This window comes from Pongo abelii, chromosome 16 (assembly GCF_028885655.2).
Source record: "Pongo abelii isolate AG06213 chromosome 16, NHGRI_mPonAbe1-v2.0_pri, whole genome shotgun sequence".
In the NCBI taxonomy this organism is placed as follows: domain Eukaryota; kingdom Metazoa; phylum Chordata; class Mammalia; order Primates; family Hominidae; genus Pongo; species Pongo abelii.
The window spans coordinates 61,651,656-61,672,255 of NC_072001.2; the positions used below are offsets into that span (position 1 = coordinate 61,651,656).

At 36.0% G+C, this 20,600-nt stretch overlaps 1 protein-coding gene and 1 non-coding gene across 3 annotated transcripts in view; both read right to left on the reverse strand.

The window, feature by feature from the left end:
* Positions 1-6,738: 6,738 nt before the first annotated feature.
* ADAM10 (ADAM metallopeptidase domain 10) overlaps positions 6,739-20,600 on the reverse strand; it is a 157,270-nt gene continuing 143,408 nt past the window's right edge. For both annotated transcript variants that reach the window (NM_001131095.1, XM_063715950.1), the window contains 2 exon segments: positions 6,739-8,987; positions 10,937-11,063. In NM_001131095.1, the coding sequence (NP_001124567.1) occupies positions 8,893-8,987; positions 10,937-11,063 (222 nt within the window). In that variant the 3' untranslated portion in view covers positions 6,739-8,892.
* LOC112129289 (small nucleolar RNA U13) lies at positions 11,476-11,579 on the reverse strand. Its single transcript, XR_002911696.1, has one exon. It is a non-coding gene; the product is annotated as a small nucleolar RNA U13 (small nucleolar RNA).

Sequence of the window (20,600 nt, forward strand, 5' to 3'; positions counted from 1 at the left end):
AATGATTTAGCTGAAGAAAACTTTCACCCACAAACACAAATCTAGGGCCTCCCATTTTATTTCTAATTTGAGCTTTCTGAATACATTTCTTCTTCTATCAGGAGTTGTTACTTACATGCCCCAAAGCTAAGTTATGCCTTTTCCATTTGTGCAAAACATGGTGGGTATGTTTTATATTCTAAAATACAGTGCATATTAGATTTTGAAAGAAAATTTCTCTCCAAGTATGAGGGAAGGAGGTTGTGTTGCCACAGGATTTAGAATGAGATATGTTAAAAGTTAGAAATACAGCTGTTGGTAATGTGCTGTAATGAAACTAACTTCTGTGCCTATCTTGTGAAATCAGCTTCATTGCCTATTTACAAAGCACACAACAAAACAAATGTTTATTGAACACCTGCTATAGCCAAGCTCAAGGAAATGGAGATTAATAAAGCCCAGTCCTGCAGAGGAATCAAGAGAGAAAGGGCAACCCAGGGAAAAGGAAAAGCACATCCAGAGTCATGAAAATAGCAAAGAACATGACCACAGTCAACTGCCCCATGGTTATATCATTTCTAAAAGCTTATGACAGCAGCTTGGACTAGAGCAAACTTTTACCAAAACTCCAAAACTCAGCTCCAGCTTTTCTCCTCTGGGAAGTCATCTTGGCTCTTCCCACTACCTACCTACCATGCTCAATATGCACTTCCTCTGAGCTACCAGGGCATCCTGTTTGTAGAGTTTCCAACACAAACCCCTCTGTACTGTAACTGCTGGTTTCTTTCCTTCCGCTAGACTCTGAGCTCCCTGAAGGCATGGACTGCAGTCTTTTGGAGGCTGTGAAAAATTGCAGCAGGTTGATAAGTGAAAAGGAGCTGAAGTAGCCACTGAGTGTAAATGATTCTCTCAACAGTTTGGCTTAGATGAGGCAGGATTATATTGTAATATGGTGTGTGCTATGAGAGAAAGATGTATAAAATTCCAGGGAACAGCAGGTCACAGGGACACCTCATTCATCCTGGTAGGAGGCTAGGTATCTTAACCCTAAATTTATGATAGTCATGATACAGAGGCCCAGGTCTGAAAAGCGAAGTGCGTTTCACAACTCTCAGATTGTTGGGCCAATATCCTAAGGAGAATAATCAAGTATGACATCTGCCAAAGTACAAGCCAGCTCTTCAGCAAATGAATGCAATGCAAAGCAAAAAATGAAAAATCATTAAAAAAATAAAGGAATCTGAATGACTAGGCTGACATATCTTTCCCCAAAGAAAAATTAGCTATCAGTGCCCAGTATATAACCAATTGACATTATTAAAAATTCTATGTGATCTATTTAAACTCTCTTCGTCCATCAGATTTTGACTCAAGCATCACTTTCATAAGGAATTCTCTGACCTTCCTGATGTCCCACCCTCCTTCCTCAGTCCTATCTCTGCATTGTCACCTGTGACAACATCCCACCCTCCTTTCTCAGTCCTATCTCTGCATTGTCACCTGTAACAACATCCCACCCTCCTTTCTCAGTCCTATCTCTGCATTGTCACCTGTGACAACATCCCACCCTCCTTTCTCAGTCCTATCTCTGCATTGTCACCTGTGACAACATCCCACCCTCCTTTCTCAGTCCTATCTCTGCATTGTCACCTGTGACAACATCCCACCCTCCTTTCTCAGTCCTATCTCTGCATGATCAGCTCTTGGATCACCAAAAAGCTCCCCCTCAGCATGTATCACAGCTGGAATTGTACATTTATTCACATGATTGTCTGATGTCTGTCTCACCTACAAGACCATAAGCTTCACCAGGGCAGGGAAACTGTTAAGTTCACTACTGTATTCTTATCATCTAGCCAAGGCCCTGGCACGATCAAGTGCCTAAGAAGTATCTGTGAGTAAGGTAACTGGTCAATGCATATCAGCAAATGCATACCATAAGAGCCAAAGAATTCCAAACATGCTCTGATCTGTTTCAAGAAGGAGGAAAGGAGGAGAAAGAGGAAAATGGTTAACAGGTCAGTTCACTTAATTACAGATGCTACTAGCAGATACTTAAGAAAAATGAAAACTAACCACAATCACAAAACTAAATAATGAAGAATGTATCGACACCTTAATTTATAAAAACCAGCCTGTTGTATTTAGAAACACAAAGGCTAACTCCCATACCCAAAGGGCAAGGGAAGAAAACAATAATAAAATATTCATTTAAAATAAAGAATAAAATTGCTTAATGTGTTCAGTATAACCACATAGCCTTCATTTTTCCAAAATGATTTTTCTAAAATTCATGCAAATGGAACCACTTTTTATATAAGACAACCTACACTCTATCAAATTACTTTCATTTTTTTACACTGAGAACAAACAACTACAGAATATCTTCTTAAAGATCTATTTCCACCTCCAGGGAACATGATCATTGAAACAAGAAAGGGCAGAAGAATCTAGTTTACTGTAGTGAGCTACTTAACATTTACTCCAACATGGGACACACAGGCTTAATGTGGATAAGCTGACCATACTCCTTGACATGTTTAACAGAAAACAAATATTTTACTTAAGCAGTTAGCAAGCCCTACAACAGAGAGAGAGAGAGCAAACAGGGACCCAATGGCCTGCTTACTAAGATTGATGGATGACCAATAGCTTCAAGAGTTCACCCTAGCAGTTGAAATCAATTAATTATTCATTGTAACTGGAGCAGAATATAATTAATTATGTTAGCTTGACTGGTTCAAGTTTAATTCCACTAAAACAATCATTATGAAAATCATTATGAATACAGGTCATTATCATGAATTACTGCTAAAATAAAAACAGTAATGAACCAGCTTCTATAGGAATTTGATTCACATTTAAAACACTTTTTTTTTCTTTGAGATGGAGTCTCACTATTTTGCCCAGGCTGGTCTCTAACTCCTGAGCTCAAGTGATCCTCCCACCCTGGCCTCCCAAAGTGTTGGGATTACAGGCATGAGCCATCACACCCAGCCACATTTTAAAACTTTTATGAAAAATTTCAAATATAAACACAAGTAGAGAAAATAATATAATAAATCCCCAAGTGCCCATCACCCAGCTTCAATAATTATCAACTCACAGCCTATCTCGTTTCAACTATATCCACACACACCAGCCAACTTCCTTATTTTTAAGCAAAAACGTATACATCATATCAAGTGTTTCAATTTGCATCTCTAAAAGGGGTCCTTTAAAAAATGTAACAATACCATTATCACACCTAAAAATAATTAAAAACCTTAATATCAAATATCCACTTTTCGCATTTTTCCAATGGTCTCAACAGTTTGTTCAAATCAGTATCCAAATAAGTCCATAAATTGTCTTGATAGATATATCTCTTAAGTCTCCTTTAACCTATCGTTGTCTTTTCTCTTTGCATTTCTGCTGCTGAAGCAGGGCCATTTGTCTTGTAGTTTTCCAGAGTCTGGATTTTGCTGATTGAGTCCCTTGTATATTATTTGTCCCTCTGTCCCCTGTATTTCTAATGAAGGGGTAGTTAGATCAGGAGGCTTCATTATGATCCGATGTGACTTTTGGCAGAACTGCTTCATAGGTGGTATATGTACTTCCATTAGGAGGCACAAAATCTGATTGCTCTTACTTTGTGAGGTTAGCAGTCACTGGCGATTATTGTCTAGATCCATTAATTGTTGGGGGGGGTAAAACGGTGATATCCTAATTCTACCATTTCTCTTATTACCTGGAATTTCTTTAAAAGCGTATCCCAAAGGTAACTATAATTCTGTCCACTACTATCATTAACTCACAGAGTTAAATGTAATACTATGAGTTTCAATCTCTTGCAGATATTATCCTTGCTGACGCTAAAGTTATCTCAGCTTTGGCCAGTGGTAACTTCTAAGGTGCCTCCTGAATCTTCCTCATCTGGTACAAAAGAATGTTTCCTACGCTCTTCTTGTACATTTCTTTCTTACGGGTGGAACTAGTGATTTATGCAAAGGAGTCTGGTTCCCTTGAAGAAAAATGGTACTTAAGAGACCACAATTAGGGCACTCAATTTGACTTTCATCTGAATTATGTCTAAAGCTAATCAACTTAATTAAGCATGAGTCTTCTATTATCGTTTCCGATACATTCATGTGGCTGCATATATGTGGATTTCTAAGGATGGCACTCTGATTTTTTTTAAAAAATATATATATATATATATTTTAATCGTGGGAGTATAACTTGGTACATCTATCTGGGAGACAGTACCATAATTTTTATCAATGACCCTCAAAAAACCTTTACCCCAACAATTCCACTTTTAGGAATTAATTTTATTATTAGGCTGAGGATTTTCCTAAGAATCGTTTAAAATTCTTTATAATTGTTTAAAATAATAAACAATGTGGAACCTAAATGTCCAAACAATGGGAAATTGGTTAAGAAAAAAAAACATATATCCACAGACATATTTATAGTAATTAATGTGATATACAATATCAATGTACTGTTAAATGAGAAAGGTGGGTTACAAAAGTGTGCACATTATGTTTTTGTCACACACATAGAAAAAAAGTAACAAAGGCCAGGTACTCAAATTTTTTTTTTTTCTTTTTTTGAGACAGAGTCTTGCTCTGTCACCCAGGCTGGAGTGCAACGGCGCAATCGCGGCTCACTGCAGCCTCTGCCTCCTGGGTTTAAGCAAATCTCCTGCCTCTGCCTCCTGAGTAGCAGGGATTACAGGCATGTGCCACCACGCCCAGCTGTATTTTTAGTAGAGACGGGGTTTCACCGTGTTGGCCAGGCTGGTCTCAAACTCCTGACCTCAAGTGATCCACCCATCTCAGCCTCCCAAAGTGCTGGGATTACAGGTGTGAGCCACCGCGCCCAGCCCTGCCAGGTACCCAAATCTTAACAGTGCAAACTACACCATTCTCTTGTGTTCCCACTGCTGGTTTAGGATTTGACTTCCCTGGGTCTGCCAAATCAATAGTACTCCTTCATCTGCTTCCAGATTTCGTTCTTGTTCAATTCACCTTGTCCTTGTTGGATTACCCCACACCCTATCACTTTAGTGTAGATTTCAGGAAAAAGCAAAAACTAATCAGTATTTTGCTCAATGCTCTGTTTTACCTAGCATCCTCTTGTTTTTTATAGAAGAGATGCTCTGAAGAGCTTATCAATTATAAAATACATGAATTTCTACTGAAAATAGTATATATATGTATCTATCTAAGACACACAAACAATATAGTAATATAAAACAGATGGGCTAAAATTTCTATCCTAATCATATAAAGAGTTGAATACAGAAACAATAGTGAAAAAACTACACTGGTAATAAAGGGGAAAGTATATCAAATGGAAGTTGTTTTTAATCAAGAACATAACAAGAGAGATGCTGAAACTGAAGCTGTCTTCTGTGGGGCAAACCAATTGTCTTTCTAGTTTCTAAGAAGTTGAAAGTGGTTTTAGGGAAACTAAAATTTCTTACAACTATAGTGACTTCTCTAAAGATGAACTGTCCCTGGCAGCTGCTTTAAAACTACATCTGGCTTGCACCCTGGTTTTGGGAAACCTTGACCCTTTAAATATGGATAATGAATCTCTTCTTGTACTCCTCAAGGTGAACTGTCCAGGTTTGTAATGCTTGACACTCTGATACCTTCAATTAGAAATACTTAATAAGAAAGGCCTTCTCACGCACAAGCCCCTGAAATTTCATAGCTGCCAAGGACACCAATCCCATCTTTGAGAAATAATAATAATTAGGTCTTACTACAGAGACAAATACAAAGACTCAGGGTCGAGTATTTGCTCAGCTTGGACAAATCAGATTTCACTACCCTAAGACTGTGACAAACACGAAGTACCCAAAGCACAAAGTGTTGAAGACACCTCACAAAACAAGACTGATCAGAGAAAGTTGTTATTTCCTTAAATAAATGCTTCCCCAAACTGCATGACATTGCCTGACACTACAGGGAATGCTAAATCCAGAAGCAGTTAATAAATTTATTTTATTTCTGATTTTGTTTGTGAATTGGTACCTGAATTTATAAAACTGGGGAGGGAGGGATGGAGGAAGAGAGGATGGACTGTAAACAGAATTTAAGCATTCAATTACAAGGAAAAATAACTAATTTATAATTACCCAAATTAATCAATATTGAGAGTTTCATAAATAACTAAACATAATATACATTTGATGCTCCTAAATTAACAAAGTAATTCACAAAGTATTACATATTTACTCATTTAACAAGTATTACTCATAGCTAACCTTGACTAAAAAATAATTTGAAGCAGATTACCCCATGCAGGGAACTATTCTGGGCTTACAATTCCTTTTCTAGATAACACTGAAATGTCAATTCTCTCCTTATTTGCTATGAACAGAAAAATGTTGGCTCAAAATTTTAAACAGACTTATCATTAAACTAGGCTTTTTAAAATAAATGAGGTACTTAGCATTCAAAATTTTGAAAAACACATAAAAACAAGACCATAAGTTTTCAAAATGACTCACCTCTTCCACCAAGACAAGCACTGAATATTGATTAGAAACAATGTAATGCAGTTGAGATTAGTTGGGTGTTTTAAAAAGGTTTATTGTGTGTACACAGAGCATCTAACTGGAAATTTTCTACACGGATTCCAAAGTATTAAGAATAAAGATAATCTATACTTTCGTAGGAAGAGACAACTGTAAGAAAACACTGCCCTGTGGGAAGCTTCTTGTGATAGTTCTCAGAGTTCAAAGAGTATAGAACCTTCAAGTTGATTTAATCAAGTCTATTTATTAATGCATTTCAAGTTTCAAAAAATCTTACATCTTTGCACAATACTTTATTTTTTGCAATTTTTAGTAAAAATTTCCAAAGTGAACAAAAAAAGATACTGTATAAAACACAGTGGACATTAAAACTGACAGTAGTATTAGATCTCATTTCTCTTGATCCTTTTATTTTACCACATCTTGATTCGCAGTGGAAAGAGTTCAGTGCATGTATCTCTTTTCAGAAAACATTTAACTTAGACTCAAAATAAAATAGGGCAGTGTGTGTACCTGCCAAAACCCTACCACAGGATAACATTACAAGCAAAAAATTTACACGTTCCAAAGTCTACCACACTCAAGAAGTTACTAAGAACTCTTGCAGAATAAAAGTCACCATTTTAGAAATGCAAACCCACTTCCAACCTTTGCACAGTCCAAAAACAAAGGCATTTAAATGATTTAAAAGCAATTACATACATATCTACCTACTTGTTTGTTTAGAATTATTTATAGTCTATCTGGGGTTTCATGTACAAAATTTGTCTCTAAATCATGTACAAAAAGCTGTATTTTGAAAAAGTCACCACATACTGTACAAGTTTACAAGGAAGAGATCCCGTTATTTTCTCTAGCATTTTTGGCCTTGCTGGCTTGCGTCACATTATGAGAATGATTGTGTAAACCTTATACTCTTAAAAAAAAAAAAGGAAAAAAAAACCCAAAACACAGAAATCTTTACAACTTTCTCTAAATTTGCCTCCTATATGAAGTCAGGAAAATCATAGCTTTACTTCTAATTGAAGTGATGTAGTTGGAAAACAGAAGCAATAAATATGTCACAAGCTTCAATTTTTGTAATGCCCCTTCTATTTCCTGCATAGCAATAAGCCTGTTAATACATTAAATGTTTTTGCTTTCTCTTTAAAATGCCAATTATTTACATCTGTTTCAAAAATAAATTTGGAATGGGACATTGTGCTGTTTCACCTTCAACGCTGTTAAAAATTTTAGGAAAAAAAATGTCAGAAGGCCTATCTACAATTTTAACTACTACTTAAGCAAATTACTCATCTTTAGTGGTTACCAATGATCAGTGATGATATGCTGAAAAAACTGTTTAAATATTTTGATAAAGACACAGCTTTTCTTTTCCGTATCAGACAGAAAACATAATTAGCATATTTCAGATATAGGAAAAACACAAATAAGTAGGCTACAAATAAAAAGAATCATTTCATTGACATAATTTCTATCAAAGCACGAATAAAATTTCACCTATCAATTGAAATATGGAATTGAATTAGAAAGTTTAAAAGACGTAAGCAGAAACCAGACATCTACATCATGAACTCTGAAGTAGTATGTGCTGCTATGTCCAGTTTGCACAACACTTAACTGTGTTCTTCAGCATAGTCACTTGTGCCCGTAGCAGCCATGTGATAAAGAAAAAATGAGTATCAAAACCAACTCCCTCATAAGAAAAAGGTATATTGATTTTCATTTCAAAACTGCCTGTGTAAAGCATTACAGAATCCTGGACCACTGTATACCACCATTCTCTGTTATCCTGAGTATGTCAATTAAACAGTAATTTTTCATTAAGAGAGGAAAAATTTTATAATACAAAGAAACATCCATATTGCAATTTCTGTTTACAATTGCACACAGAAGTACAGTGTACGTAAGAAATACATGTCTGCATATAACAAGGTATGTACATTGGCAAGTGATGTCTCCAATGTTGAGGTGGTCGAGCCTCCTAGCCTTGATTGGCAGTTGAAAAAAATATATTTATTTCAATTTGTGGTAAAAGTTTATCGAGAGCCAAGTTTGCCTGCAAGTGAAGAAAATGCAGCAACGAAGAACAGGGAACACGGGGCACATAATAATATTCTAAGACTTTGTGCCATTAAGTTAAAAATATCTGTTCATAAGAAAACTGGGTTCCTTTTCCACCTCCCACCCCCAAATTGGAATTTTCAGGCTTTAAAATTTAAGTAATTCCACCTGGTCTGAGGATATAATCTCTTGCCATTTTTTCTTCAACTGTTACTTGTGAGGGTTTAGTTTGGAGATGATGACTTAATAGGTTTCTCTTTGGAGTGAAGTTTTCCCATTGTAGGCACTAGGAAGAACCAAGGCAAAAGCTGCAGTTAGCGTCTCATGTGTCCCATTTGATAACTCTCTCGGGGCCGCTGACGCTGGGGTTGCTGAATGGGCTGTGGAGGTCTCCTCCTCTTTAAAGTGCCTGTGAGCCACAAACAAAGGCAAAACAGATTTATTTATCATGAGCTTTTTAATCTTTAAAAGCAAAGCTGCTGTTTCAATAAGAAAGGTTTTAGTTCAGTGCTGTCCAATAATATGGGCCATCAATGTAATTTAAAATCTTCTGATAGCCATAATAAAAAAGGTTTAAAAGGTGAAATAATTTTAATAATATTTTTTATTTTATTTAAATTAATATAGCCAAAGTGTTATCATTTCAATATGTAATCAATACAAAAATTAGTAATAAAATATTTCCTTTTTTATACTAAATCTTCAAAGTCTGGTATGTATTTTAATTAAAACAGCACATTTCAATGGAAACTAGCAACAATTCAGTGCTCAACAGCCACAAGTATTAGATTAATCCAGATTAATATCACAGATTCTGGACAGAATCCATATGAGGGAATTACTAAGTGTCTTTGAGCAAATGCCTTAACCTGAGACTCAGATGCCTACACTGTAAAACAAGGATGATAATTAACGTATATAGCCTGTTGTAAAGATTATATAATTCATATAAAAATGTTTAACACTTTTTGTGAGGGTTCAATAAATGACAGCTAGTTTTCTAAGTTTTTAAAGGTGCTATTTACTTAAAATGAAATCAATATACACATAAAATGTTTCACTGAATAAGACCACAATTGGTTACAGTATCTAAAAAGTGTCATGTGGCCCTTAGAACTTCCTTAAATACTAACATAAGTTCCAGAGTGCTAACTAACATTGTGAATTTAAGAACAGCAATGATATAAAAATCAAATTTCCTCTAATTCTCACTAAGATACTGTCCTAGCATGACTACTGGGCCATCTTGCCCCAGACAGGTAAATGCAGGTGAACATCTGAGGGAAAACAGAAAAAAAGTATAAGAAACCTAGTTTTGAACTACTTTGTATAAGGCAGTGGATTTGCCTGAGGCAAGACATTTTATGAGAAGTCTGAGAGCGGCAAGAGAGGGAACTGCTGTCATTTAGTTCTGGCTCTCCCCTGCTGCTGCCCTGAGACAATGTCTGTCCCCACACCTGTAGAGAATAGCTATGAATACCCTGGAGAGGGGGAGGGATAAACGAACTAAACAATACAAAGGGTTTATTTCCTATCCTTTTCTCCTTCCAATGCCCACAGCTCACCTAAAGAGGGTTCTTCCTCATGCTATGTCTCCCTGAGAGGTAAAAGGTGGAGACCAGAACTAAAGAGTTGTTTTCAGGAATGGAGAATACTTGACTATGCTTATCTGATAAATGAATCCTCTACTATAAGACTTTCCCACAGACTGGGATCTGTATGTCCCCATAAGCATCACCCTGGGGGAAAATAAGCTTATGTGCCAAAAAATATTTCAAGAGCACAAACACTAAAAACGATAAGAGAGCTGGGTGCAGTGCACGCGCCTATAGTCCCAGCTACTTAGGAGGCTAAAGTGGGGAGGATTGCTTGAGCTCAGGATTAAGTCCAGCCTGGGCAACATAGTGAGAGAAAGAAAAAAGAAAAAGAAGGAAGGGAGGGCGGGAGGGGGGGAAGATGGAAGGGAAGGAAGGAGGAAGGAAGGACAACAATATGAGAAGCACAACTATTAGAATAGAAAGATCAATAATTTTAAAGTAGTTCACCACAATCATGACAAGGGAATATGTTAGAATATATTTAAAAAACAAAACAAGAAAACAAATACCAAGCAAAATTTAAAATTTCTAGTTCTAAATATTTTCAGACCCTCAGATAAATTAGCATTAACTTAGCAGTCACTGGCCAGATTGGACTGACAAAAAGCACACAAATATCAACTAAATCATTCATCCAATAATCCCATTCTTACGGAGAAAGTACTGTAACATTAGTTACTAAAGACTCATTTATAATTCAATTCTACCTGCTAAACAATTCTGAGTTACATAAATATGTATCTTGCTCAAATATTCTTACCTGGAAGTGGTTTAGGAGGAGGCAACTTTGGATTACTACTTGGAGTATGAACACTGCATATCTTAATAAATCCAGCCATTAGCATGATCAGAGCAATTCCCATAAGTAATACTGCCCACCAATGAGCCTAGAAATAAACAGATTTTTCCACTGAAAAAAAAAAACCTACAAAATATTTTAGAGTATCTTTTACAGTATATAAAACATAGAATAGAACACACTATATTGTAATTTTTAAAGAACATTTTTGTTTAGGAGTTGTATACATATGTTAGATATTTGCACATATATATTGTTTAAATTTTAAAAAAAGTTTAAAGGAGAAAATGGAAATCATCCATAATTTCATCTCGTAGAGGAAACTGCTCAATCTGATTTTTTTCAGTCTCTTTTCTACATATAACAACATTTGTCATACACATGAACAGAAACACAAAACTGGGGTCATCTTGCATATAGTTATATTGCATTTTCCCATGTTATTAAATATTTTCTGGTTTAAATATTTCCTTTGTTTTTTCCCCTTACTCTTTTTTCTCCCTCAAATGGATAATGTGCCAATGCCCTAACAAGGTTTGAGGCAGGCACATCTCACATATGAGTGTGCAAACCCAATCATCACACTTATGAACTACAAAAGGATCTCCTCTTACTCTTATAGACTATGTTTTGTTTGCATTTATACTTTCCATGGCTTAGAAAGCATGTAACTTGCTTTAAATTCTACTAGTGAACAGATTTAAAAATTACTCTTTAACCTATATTGCTTTCTGATTATCAAAGTTAAGACTGAAATTCTATCTCTTTGAGACACCCTTTTCCTCTTCTATTTCATTTGGAATTTGAGACTCGGACTAGTTATGAAATTACTTTTTATATACATTAGTTTTCATTACATTATATATAATATCTTTATTGTATTCATTAGTTTATAGGTTAACTATCTTTTTAAATATGAAAAGTGGAAGAAAATACATATTTTAACAGCAGGCAAAGTTCATCCAGTCTTAGAAGAAACCAAAACTTCTATTTTAACCTGACCTATATTAAACAAATCAATTAACCAAACAGAAAAACCTTCAAAAATTATTGATAAATTTATAGGAAAATTACTGTGTCTAGTCTTAAATTGTATTTTGCAATTCCAAATATTCAAACTTTGTTTTAAGACCACATGTACTAATAAACATCATACAAAATATTTACAACTTTAAAACTGAACCTTTACATTGATTTAACACAGATTATTGTAACACATATAGTTACTACTAATAGTTTCCAGCAAAACTCCCATTTAAGAAGATTTTCTATGACTTAGGGACTTACAACAAACTGGGTACCACTTCTACACTGTTTAGTTTTTCCAGCAGTGTTTATATAATTAAAGTAATACTAATGCTAATTTTAGCATTAATGAGAGTAATGCTAAAATTAAAAGGCATGTTGTGGCAAAATATCCCAAGCCACTTTTTCTGTGTGTACATAAAGCCCTTCCTACTTTCTAAAAATTTGTTTTATTTTGAAAGAGTCTCAAACTTAAAGAAAAGTTGCAAGTACAATTCAAAAACCTTTTAAAAACCTGAGGCCGGGCACAGTGGCTCCCAGCACTTTGGGAGGCTGGGGCGGGTGGATCACCTGAGGTCAGGAGTTCGAGACCAGCCAGGCCCACATGGTGAAACCCCGTCTCTACTAAAAATACAAAAATTAGCCAGGCATGATGGTGGATGCCTCTAATCCTGCTACTCAAGAGGCTGAGGGGGGAGAATCGCTTGAACCCGGGAGGCAGAGGTTGCAGTGAGCCGAGATTGTGCCACTGCACTCCAGCCTGGGCGAAAGAGTGAGACTCCACCTCAAACAAACAAACAAAAACAAAAAAAAAAACTTTTAAAAATCTGGAAGCACCTCAGAGTAAGTTGCTAGCACCATGCTGTTACTCCTGAACATTTTAGCATATAATTTCTACAACATAAGGGTGGTTTCCTAGATAACAAGACAATCATCAAAATCAGGAAATCAGGGCTGATACATTACTAACATTTAATCCTCAGATCCCATTCAGGTTTTGCCATTTGTCCCAATACTATCCAGTTCAGAATCGTGTGCTATATTTAGCCACCATGTTTCTTTTCTCTCCTTTGATTTGGAAAAATTCCAGTGTTTCCTTGGCTTTTATGACCTTGATACTTTTGAAGATTACAGGGCAGTTATTTTGTATGGGAATGTCCTTCAATTTGGGTTTCTCTGGTGTTTCTTTGTGATCAAATTCAGGTCACACATCTTTGGTAAGAATATCACAGATGCTGTGTTCTCGCTGCATCCTATCAGGTAACATGTGATTTTTATTTCATTACTGCTGATGTTAACTTCATCACTGGATTCAGGTGTTATCTGCCAAATTTTACCATGATTCTTGTTTCTCTTTTGTAGACAATGAATATTTTGTAGAGATGTAATTTGGAAGTATGTAAATATCCTGTTCTTCATCAAACTTTCAATGTATTCATTGATTTATTCCCTCATGGTTTCCTATTTTATACATATATAATCAATTACTGACATTATTGTGTTTTTTGGACATGTCCACATCATTCTTTGAGCACTTTCTTACTTTCTGGCTCAACAAGAAGTTCCAGATTTATCCTGTTCTTTCCCTACCCCAGCCTTGGAATCTGCCAAAGAGCCCTGGTTTCTTTTAGTCCTACCCCTCCTATGTAGACACCTTCCTCATCCTACTTGCACTCTTGACATCCCATGCCAGTCACTCCTCCACAGGGGTGCACTTCTCACCCTGCTTGGGCTCTGAAACCCCATACTGGTAGTGTTCCCCATCCCACACCTTCCAAACCTGGTCAGGTTCCAACACTCTGCTCTGTGCCACTATAGCTCCCCAACTTTGGTGAGGATGCTTGGGCTCACCTAATGGCTTTAGGAATTAACTGCTTCAAAAAAGGAGAGGGAACAAAAAAGGGAAAGAGATATATACATACATACATATATATGCACACACACACGTTCATATATATATTCAATTTTAAAATCAAACTTAGAATGATTTACACTTGAGTGTCATTTCTCAGTCTTACTTAATTCTCAGATTAGATCTCTATACAGAAGAGTCCCACAGACACCTTTCTTCTCTTTATTTTCATGTTTATTGTTCAATCTGTAAAAACTGTATCACGGTTGTCCCTCACATTGCTTGTTATTGCAGGGACTGCAAATTCAAAAGCTTACATGGAAGGTTAGGTGGAATGCAATTCAACCTTACTGCTTAAAGATCTGATTTTTCAAGAGAAGCAATATATCAGAATTTTTATTTAAAATCTATTTTTAAATGCTGGCAAACTTGTGAGAAATTTCTTAAAATGTGTAGAATATACAAAACATGCTGACAGGGCTGAATCTGGCTTGGAAATTAAAACTTTACAATCTACTTTCTAAAAGCCACTTCTTGAGACTGCTAGATCTTTTTTTCAATTTTATTTTGTTTCCTATAAAAATCATGTTCAGAGCTCTGCTCTCCTTGTTAGTCTTTAAGATGATGTTCCCATTCCATTATTATATAGGTATTCCATAGACTCCTATTGTTTTTTGTTTTTATTCATCCTCAAATAACAGACCTGCTACTTATTGCAAGACAGAGTAGAAGGCCACCCTCAGTCTGTCAAAGCAGTACAGGACCATTTTGAGTAACGCAGAAAGTTTAGCATCCCTGGCCCCCATCCATCAAATGCCAGTAGGGCCCCTTCAGTTATTCTGACAACCACCATGCATTTCCAAACACCTGCTGGGGAAGTAGTAACACCTCTAATGTGAGCCAATCCATGAGTACAAAGGCTTAAGAGTTTTCCTACTAGCTTTCTCACGTTGATGGGCGAGTTGGGTACAGGAGATACACTTCTATTCCTAAAGTCATTATCATCTTGAATATATTTCCTTCCTTCATCTTTACTTTCATTTTTATGAAAATATGGCCATCAGTGTTATGGCTACCTAAAATATGGAACTGACCATGTTACTCCTTCATGTCAAACCCTTCTTCGAATGCTTCCCACCAAAGATTTCCAAGATAGACCACTATGTAGGAGAGAGGAAAAAAAGCAAAAGCAAAAACTTGAGCACACGATAAAGTACAGCAAAGTGTATATGATTCCACCTTTTTAAAAAGTATATATCCTTAGAGTGCTATAGACAGTTTCAAAGAATACACAAGAAATCCATCCTAGAAAGACTGGGGGTCCAGGGTTTTTTTAAAAAAAAAAAAAAAAAAAAAAGGCCTACTTTTGAATGTATTACTTTGTCAACTGAAAAAAGAATAATCAAACTTTTCAAAAGAAAAAAAGTAGAAAAAAAAGGTTTGTTTTGCAAAATTCATACTTCTGTGACTTTTTCACATGCTCTGTTCCCATAAAATATTTCTGTACTCTCTACTTCGACTAATTCTTAAGAACTTAGCTTGGCCAGGCACGGTGGCTCATGTCTGTAATCCTAGCACTGTGGGAAGCCAGGGCGGGTGGATCACCTGAGGTCAGGTGTTCAAGACCAGCCCAGCCAACATGGTGAAACCCCATCTGTACTAAAATACAAAAATTAGCCAAGCATGATGGCAGGTGCCTGTAATCCCAGCTACTCAGGAGGCTGAGACAGGAGAACCGCTTGAACCTGGGAGACGGTGGTTGCAGTGAGCCGAGATTACTCCACTGCACTCCAGCCTAGGCAGCTCAGTGAGACTCCATTTCAAAAATAAAAATACAACAAGAACTTAGCTCTGGCATTATCTCCTTAAAGGCTTTTCCTAATAGGTTCTCCTAGTTCTGTGAAAACAGCATACAGACTGAAGATACGTTTCTCTGGCCTGTCTTCTCTATCCCAAACTGACCTGTGAGCTCCCTGGACTTATATCCTATTACCTCAGTACCTACCCAACAAACAAAATACCTGTTGAACTAGTTATTACAAGTAAGTCATTATTTAAATATTGACCTTGAAACATATCTAACAGCTCATTTATTATTTCTAGATTACCTAACACATACAAATAATGTGACAAGGCCATTACAACAGAGATAGGACAGTAAAACTGGTTTGGATATATTTAATGATAGTCTTTTTAGTACCTACACACTCTTTTTTTTTTTCTCTTTTAAGAGACAGGGTCTTGCTCTGTTGCCCAAGCTGGAATGCAGTGGTGCAATCACAGCTCACTGCAGCCTTGCCCTCCTGGGCTGTGGTGATCCTCCTCAGTAGCTGGGACTACAAGCTACATGCTGCCACACCCTACGAATTCATTTATTTATTTGCATACACAGGGTCTTGCTAGGTTGTCCAGGTTGGTCTTCAACTGCTAGTCTCCAGCAATTTTCCCTCCTCAACCTCCCAAAGTGCGAAGATTAAAGGTATAAGCTACCGTACCTGGCCTATGGATTTAAATAAAGAGCCATACAAGTACACACTATGGCAGTAAGAGAGGCAGATTGGAGACAGAAAGCCCAGATTTAGCAGTGGTTAAAACTGCAGAAAACAAAGGTAAAAAGAACCTAGTCGCAGTTCAGATCAACAGATATATAATAAAATATGGCACTCAAGCCCTTGAGAACTTCCAGTTCCTTCTAGCACAGTGTTCCTGGCTTTCTTCTAAATTTTTTCAGGTAACTATGTATCTCACAAGCCCAATGCTTGAGATGTTTTAGTGCCAATGATAGTAGCTTTTGTGAATTTAGCATGTGGGGAAATGGAACATGGCAATAGACAGAAGATAGCAAGAAAAACTAAACAAAATAAATAGTGCATCTGAAAATATTAGTAAGTACGGCCACCTTTATAGTTTTTCTTTTTAAAAAAGAATGAGTTAAATGCTAAATTGCATGCTATCCCCTTTAAATATACTATAAAATCAGGGAAAGGAATACTAACCAGGCTAGTAAATGTAAAATATGCATTTCTCTCAAAAGAAAAGATCACAAATTGCCCATCTGTCAGTCTGAAAGAAAGGGGAGCTGTCATTCATTCAATGAATATTTACTGAGTATAAACTGAGTGTCAGGGTCTTATATCTCAGAGACAAGGGTGTTAAGCAAAACTATGGGGACAAAGAGAAGACATCCAATCATTTTTCAAAAACTCAAGAAGTTTCTCAACTCAGAAAATAATTCTACATAAGAAACAGAGATGATGTTCAATACAGGCACTTAAACATAGCCAATAATAAAGTAAAAAGTCAAAATTAAATAGCCTAATTTATTATGTATTAATTACAATAGTATTTAATTTGATAACCTAAATATAAACAAAAATAACCTATATGGTAACAAAATGACAAAGCAAGTATCATCTAAAAAAAGTGCATGAGCAAGGACAGGGAAGACATGCACTCAAGTCTCTTGAGACATAAGATAATCTACTGTTCTTAAAGACCTCCAGAAAGTCAACCATATAATCCTTTCAATGAATACTCCAGTGTTCAACAATGCTCACTCTCAGCAAATGAATTCTGGACTTCCCATGGGTCACAAGACCATGTGGGGCCCAGAGCTCCTTGTCACGATACTGATTATGTCATCCCTATAGGGGCAGAAAGTTTCCTTTCAATTTTTCAGAAGACATAATACTATAGTCTGGACTTTGACTATATACTCCTCCTATCCTTCAAACTCCCACCACCACCACTAGCAGCAGCAGCAACAGCAATCTGCCAAGCAGAAAGCAACTTGCTACTAAACTTCTGGTTACTTTAAGCTCAGCCTGGGCAAGTAAGATAAAATACCACTAACAGGAACCTGAAAACATTCCAGTTTCAAAGTTAATATGCACAATTTTTACTCTTTTCCATATAAATTATTACATTTGAGAAATCTGCTTCACTCATCTAGCAGATGTATACTGCGTCCTCACTATATGCTAAAAACCCTACAATATTATTATATCTTTGTTGTTAAAGTTTCATAAGTGCTATGCTCTGTGGTCTGTTCCACAAAGCAATGAAACCACCTTCTATTTTCAACATATCAAGATGACAAAATGGAAAATTTCCTGTTACAAGTCTTTTTAAAAAGGAGTCACATATCACAGAGACTGAAAAAAATTGCAGACAAACTATTAGCACGCACCATCACCTACTGACTCAGTGGATCTCAAATGGAACGTGAGAATTTGCATTTCTATGAAGTTCCCAGTTGATGCTGATGCTGCTTCTCAGGCCTACACTTTGAGATCACTGCTCTCGATCAGGAGTTGGCAAATATTTCCCATAAAAACCCAAATAAACATTTTAGGTTTTGTGGGGCCATACAGTCACTGTTGCAGCTACTCAAAGTGCAAAAGCAGCCAAAGACAATGTGTAAACAAACGGGTGTGGCCATGTTCCAATAAAATGTTATTTATCAATACTGAAATTTGAATTTCATATGATTTTTAAAAGAATGTTATTTTGATAATTTTTAAATTTTTTTCAATCATTTAAAAATGTAAAAACCGTTCTTAGCTTCTGAGCCATACAGAAATAGGCACGGGCTGGATTTGGCCCATGGGTCATAGTTTGCCAACCCCTGTTCTAGATGAGTGGTTCTTAACCCTGGCTCTTCATCAGAATTAACTGGCGAGTTTTAAAAGACCCAGATACTTAAACCCAAGAGATTCTGATTTAACTAGTCCAAACCCTAGGGTGATTCTGGTATACAACCAGGATTGAGAACTACTGCTATTAATCAATATTTTTCCAAATGACATCTAAGGATATTTAGGACTTAGTCTTTTCATGATAAAAGTTTCTAGGGTTAGGTAAGTTTGGAAAATGAAGTTTAAAGGGTTTATTTATTGCAGGATTTCTCATAATCTTCTCACAAATCTCCAAGAAAGGTCTATAGTATGGAGTAGTTTTCCAGATTCATTTGACCACTGAAGGCCTAGAACATCTAATAGAACTAGTGTTCTGTTAAGCATTTGGGAAACAGTGCTCTAAATCTTTCATTCATAAAGAATACCAGATACTTAATACTTAAATGCATAAAATTATAGCAAAATATGACAGCAGAAATTAATTTTAAAATGAGAAGGTGTTTGACTCTTGATAAATTGGCAATAAGAAAATACAAACTCCTGATAAATCTGAACAAATTAAAAAGAAAAAAGCCACAAAATTATCAGGCAATGATTTTTAAAAGGAGGGGAAACACAACAATAAATTTGAAAAATAAAAGTCAAGGTAAGAGGTGGTTTTCTACAATGTCAAACCTAACATGAAAGATAAAATCAGAACACATCAACTATAGAAGAAACTGGAAATGAATTACCAATGCCCTCAATCCCTAATTAAAGAAAAGGAGATGCTGAAATAAGGTCTCAACAGATTTACTGATGAATGCTCTTAAACATTTCAAGAACTAGATGACTCTTTGGTAAGTCCAAAGGATGTTTATCATGTTATCCTGTCCAGACACACAGTAGGCACTCAGCAAATACAGTAAATGTATTTGGAAAAATCAAAACATAGTTGTCAACACAGAAAAGAAAGTATCACTTCCATGGTACCAGTAGCAGCAGTCAATAACCCATTCCCTGAAGTTCTAAATTGTTAAGGTTCTTCTTACTCTACCCTGCATGAGGAGAAAAGCTGCTATAGTGTACCACAGAAAGAAGACAAAAGGCCACCAGGCACCACTGTAAAGGAAAGTAGTGAAACTAACCCCTCACTTCTTTCACAGCTTCTTACACAAGAGCATCCTGATAATCTGTATTACTAACTGGAAGGGCACTTCCCTAACATGATAAATGCTGGTATGCAAGTAAACTATGCACATAAGTAAATGAGACAAGTAACTTGTAAAGAAGTGGGTGTTTATTATCTTACTGCTCGATGTGGTTAATGCCCACAAATGCACCAACAGCCTAGCGGTACTCTTCACACATTATGAGTATGCTATTCGAAAGACTGGCATATGACTGTCAACAATGATATAAAATAAAGGCATGTTGTATCCCACACACACTTAAAGTCAACGTCTATAAACTTGAAAGTGTCTGATTAATTAGTTCCAGAGCACAAGAAAGGACTTCATGTTGCCAATTCATTGTGAAACATTTCATTAATCCTCAGGTCTAAAATATGGGGAGAAAAGGTCTTAAAAATACTTAAAAGATCATGTCTATTAAATATTTTTAAAGTGAAAATAAATGGGCTTTTGAAATTCTAAATAATGTAATGAGTCAAAATTAGAGATAATAAAGTAAAAAAATACTATGTTTAGATATGATTTAGTACCCCAAAAATCTAAAATATCAAGCACAATATATACTCAGTAGAATGTAATTCTGAGATCCCCTTTCCTTTTCTGTATACACTGTCCTCTACAGCAGACAAGTATAACAAATTTCAACTTTTCTTATTAGAGATAATCAGAAAAAAAAATAGCTGAGATGAAAATAAAGAAGGGCCAAGAAAGGTAAGCTGCTTGAAGTCACAGAATTGATCAACACCAGAAAGATTATTTGAATCCTTATGTGTTTCTCAAACCTGTGCTCTTTCCACTACACCATGGTACCAGAAGACAACTTCAGTTTGACAGGTATTTACTAGAACTTACCATGCAACAAACACAGGAATTTAAAAAAAGAGTAACATGTTTTAAGGAAACCTAAGTTAAGTCAACTGCTCAAGTATTTGGTTTGA